At 39.4% G+C, this 4,733-nt stretch overlaps 1 protein-coding gene across 1 annotated transcript in view; it reads left to right on the top strand.

Moving 5' to 3' along the window:
• LOC109954640 (cytochrome P450 4B1-like) overlaps positions 1-4,680 on the top strand; it is an 8,142-nt gene extending 3,462 nt beyond the window's left edge. Inside the window, exons 2-10 of the mRNA XM_020590123.1 lie at positions 806-950; positions 1,110-1,154; positions 1,278-1,405; positions 1,612-1,736; positions 1,823-1,977; positions 2,097-2,203; positions 3,801-3,991; positions 4,119-4,252; positions 4,558-4,680. Coding sequence (XP_020445779.1) covers positions 806-950; positions 1,110-1,154; positions 1,278-1,405; positions 1,612-1,736; positions 1,823-1,977; positions 2,097-2,203; positions 3,801-3,991; positions 4,119-4,252; positions 4,558-4,673 — 1,146 coding nt within the window. The 3' untranslated portion in view covers positions 4,674-4,680. The remainder of the gene's footprint in view (positions 1-805; positions 951-1,109; positions 1,155-1,277; positions 1,406-1,611; positions 1,737-1,822; positions 1,978-2,096; positions 2,204-3,800; positions 3,992-4,118; positions 4,253-4,557) is intronic.
• The last annotated feature ends 53 nt before the right edge of the window (positions 4,681-4,733 follow it).

Genomic DNA, 4,733 nt, shown 5'->3' with positions numbered 1-4,733 from the left:
GAGCCCTCAATCTTCAGGTTGGGAGATGACTGCTCTACCCACTGCACCACTGTCACAATGTAAGGAAGCAAATAAGAGCAAGATGGAAGTTTACTCTGATGACTTGCACTGAATGGGATGAACCAGGACTGCATAGTCCGGACAGTAGCTGCGGGTAGCTACCCGCAAGCAGACTTCCAGATGGCCACCAGTCATGGTGGAGCGGTATTTGGACTTAATACTTATATTCTTCATGTGAGAAAATGCTGACTCACACAAATAAGTAGAGCCAAATAATGCAGTCAATGGCACATTTCCTCATGTTTGGGTACTTTTCCTCTATAGGTTTCACAACGGTTCATTAGCCTTGGACTTTAGCTGAATGTAGTGGCAATATTTCATCATCCACTTCAGACCAGTTCAGGTGAAACAGTGTTGCAGTTTTTGAGGCCAGTGAATCAACCTCAATATCTTCCCTAAATTGATAGCACATAAATGTAGAGACTGCTTTTCGTTGCGTCTCCAGCTCTGATGTGAGGTTTTGGAAGTTCCCCCCAAAAATGGTGCTGCAGCTTTGAGGAGAGTTGTTGCATTTTTCATTTGAAACTATTAACTAAGCTGATTATTGGCATGCGATCTACCGACACCACCTTTGCGATCGATATATTGGGAAACCCTGCTCTAAGTACTTTATTTAACATTGAACATTTATCACTGAAAAATCATGGTTTAGGCAATCTTCCCCAGTGATACTGTAAATATAGGAGTTACAAAACACCTATACAATACTTTTATTAAGCTCCCTGTGTTTGATTATTTTGTTTAGACGAAACAAGATGGGACAGACTTGGACAAGATAGTGGAATGGGGACAGCAGTACCCTTATGCTTTCCCACAGTGGTTTGGGCCCTTTTTTTGTTTTCTCAACATTCATCATCCAGATTATGTGAAAACCATACTGACATCAACTGGTGTGTGAATGATTGTTTTAGTTTTTATTGAAATGATACACCATTATAAAAGCGGACAAAGATCAGTGCTTTATTTAATCTTTTACTGGGCTATAGGTTATGTGGGTTTATCACCAGAGGTCAACATAACAAAGTTTATATTTGTGTGTTTCCTAACAGAGCCAAAAGCTGATTTTGTATATAAGTTTGTTGAGGATTGGATTGGTAAGACTGATTTACCTTTCTCCTGCAGCCTACTATGGCTTATTACAGCATTGTTTATTTTGTTTGTTTGTTTGTTTTGGTTTTTTGGCTTTATTCACACACCTGCTGTATGTTTGTTTTCAGGTGAAGGGTTATTGGTGTCACAAGGTCAGAAGTGGTTTCAGCACAGAAGACTCCTGACACCTGGTTTCCATTACGACGTTTTGAAGCCATACGTAAAGCTGATGTCAGATTCTGCTAAGACTATGTTGGTATGTACATGTCAGTTGTATTTAGTTGTGCAAATAACAACTGATAAAATAAATAAAAATCAAAGTGTTGAAGCACTGATCAAAATATTACAAGACCAGGTTATAAAGGTTAGATACTTTGTGTCAAAGCCAATCAGCAAAGTGTGTTGGACTTGTTTTCCTCTCCTGCAGAGATTTCTGTGATGATGTGTTCTCTCTGTTGCCAGAAAAAATGGGAAAGATATGCAAACACCAATGAACCCTTTGAGCTGTTTGAACACGTGAGCCTTATGACACTAGACAGCATCTTGAAGTGTGCGTTCAGCTACAGCAGCAACTGTCAAACTGAGAGGTTGTTGGCTAAAACTGGTTGTTTTATGCTGAATCATGAGTGGAGATATGTAGATTTTAATATTTGCCCCAATGTTTTCATTCCAGCGGAACAAATACATACATCAAAGCAGTATATGATCTGAGTAATCTGATTAATCTGCGGATCAGAACATTTCCATACCACAGTGACTTCATTTTCTACCTCAGTCCACATGGCTATAGATACAGGAAAGCACGCCGGGTGGCCCAGAGTCATACGGGTAAGGTTTACTCAAATGATTGGATTAATAACAATCTGAAACAATTACTGAATTTCATCAATTTGCAACGTTGCATGCCCATTTGTAGAGTCTTTAAATACTTATCTTGTGTTTTGAAGAGGAAGTTATAAGAAAGAGAAAAGAAGCACTAAAGAAAGAGAAGGAGCTCAAACACATACAGGCCAAGAGAAACTTGGACTTTCTGGACATCCTCCTCTTTGCAAGAGTATGTTAAGTTATTTCTGCTTCAACCTTTGATTTTCATAAAATTAGAGATTTTTTCTCAGTGTAATGACTCTGGTAACAAAGTGAGTAAACTGAACTTGTATAACAACCATTAAAACATAAAGTTACAACATGCTACTGTATGTATAGAGAAAATACTTGTAATCTTAGGCTTGATTTATGGTTCTGCGTTGAATCTGCACTGTATGTATGGCGTAGGTAATGTGTAGCCTCATACCCTACGCCGTGGCCTATGCCATAGCCTGACGAGCACCTCTCCGGAAATGTAATTACACATCGCGCTAATGCAGATCGCAACAGCTGTGATTGGTCACATTACATTTCCTCGTTCATGTATCTCAGTACCCTGACAAGAACAGAAAATCCACCTTCATTCTGCCTCAGTTGGTTCAGCGATTGTACAGACCATCTCCTCCAACATCTGTTCTCTTATCTGCCTTGCAGTAATTTCAGTAATAGTTACTACTGTTCAACATCTGTTAGTTTTAACTCCAACATGATCCCTTCAGTCACCATTGTTAGTAAGTTGCAAAGAAATGCAACACAGTGGTGCAGAAACCTCACTGCCAACTAACATTTTGGCGGTACCATTGCAGGGTGACACAGAAACAACAGCGCACAAGTATAAATGCTCACAATGGTGTAGGCCACTTGTGTAGCCTGTGGCATGGGCTCTACATAGATTCATTGCAGAACCATAAACCAAGCTTAAGATGATCTGGGACTTTGGTGTCCTTTCCTAAGCATCTGCTTGCTGTAAACATCTGTGAACTGCACAGGGTCTCAATTTTTTGCTGGTATACAAAGACTTTTCATGTTAACATGTTCTTACCAGAAAAACATATACTACATGTGAGCTTGATACTAATATATGGTATATAGCCTGACATAGGCTTTCTCAGATCTGTAATCTTATTTTTAGGTGTGATATTTTGCTAGAGAAATTGTTTTTACACAGTGTCATTAAGTTATTCTACTGTATGCTTTTTGGTGGGCTGACTGCTGTAAATCCAAACATTTGGCAAAATTTAGTAAATGTAAAATGAATTTCTATCAAATACTGAAAGATCAAGCTAGCTAACAAAGCTGTTGTAATTCAGGTACAGCATTGCTGCTTCCCACCTAAGAATCCATAGTTTTACATTAATGTGTCTCCTCCTTCCAAATACACACGGTGAACTTGGCTTGTCAGCTGCCCTTATTTCCAGTTTTTACCAGTTTTCTCACAATTTGGAAAGCCCAGTTTCCTTGTGGCTAACTCTGTCTTTGTTCTGGAGTGGGAGTAGATAGGCATGTGTTATGCCTGTCTACTCCCACTGTGCAACACCAGCCTGACTGTCATAATTGCCAACGGATATTTTATGAGCTCTTATTAAGATGTATGATGTATTTTTATTATGGTATGCTGTTCATGTTGTACAATGTGTTGTAAAGTACAGTACATGTTTTTAAAAGTGCTCTACAAATAGAGTAGATAGTACACCTGATAGAAATAGTTACTATTTGTTGTATTATTAATGGGAGCTGAAGTAACAGCATGTTCATTTTTGTATTTTCGTCTTTTATGTCGCCTTCAGGATGAGGAGCAGCAGGGTCTGTCAGATGAAGACATACGAGCAGAGGTGGACACCTTCATGTTTGAGGGCCATGACACCACAGCCAGTGGCATCTCTTTCACCCTCTACTGTCTGGCCTGCCACCCAGAACACCAGAAGCTTTGCAGGGATGAGATCATTGAGGCCCTGGATGGCAAGGACACCATGGAGTGGTAGGTTTACACATTAAAAAGGTTTCCATGATGACAACATGTTGTGACAACAGCTGTTTTGAGTGGCATTTAGGCTTTCACTTTATTGTTATTGATCACTTACACTGTGCATCTGTGTTATTTTTAGGGAGGATCTTAGTAAAATTCCATACACTACAATGTGCATAAAGGAATCCCTCCGCCTCTACCCCCCTGTACCAGGAATATTCAGAAGAACCACCAAACCCATCACGTTTTTTGATGGAAGGACTCTGCCTGAAGGTCTGTGGTGCATTTGTGTCAGTAACTATAAGCAGACTAAGAAAAGATGTCTCTGTTAATGTTTTAGGAAGCTCATATACAGTAGATAAGACAGCATATACACATAGAACCAGTGTTTGTCCACACAGTGACCGACTCACTGACAGTAGCTTTACAATGGTGTTTTTCACACATGTATTATTGTGTACATGCTGAGAAATTATTTTTACATTTTATCATAGTCATACATTTTATGTGTATCAGACATAATGTACAGTCCCTACACAACCTCCATCTTATTTCTTCATCTTCTTTTTTATTTGTAGGCAGTTATGTTGGAACATTTATATACGGGATTCACAGGAACCCACTGGTCTGGGAAAACCCTGAGGCAAGTCAAGGTTTAATAGCTGGTGATATGTGTGTCACTACAGGGTGCTGATTTCTTACTGACCAAACCATTGTAAAGTGAAAACTCAAATGTGTGATTTGCCCCACATTC

The sequence above is a fragment of the Monopterus albus genome, unplaced genomic scaffold, assembly GCF_001952655.1.
Source record: "Monopterus albus unplaced genomic scaffold, M_albus_1.0 scaffold11.1, whole genome shotgun sequence".
In the NCBI taxonomy this organism is placed as follows: Eukaryota; Metazoa; Chordata; class Actinopteri; order Synbranchiformes; family Synbranchidae; genus Monopterus; species Monopterus albus.
Note: the sequence above shows the minus strand (reverse complement) of the source record. Positions and strands in the feature narration are given on the sequence as shown.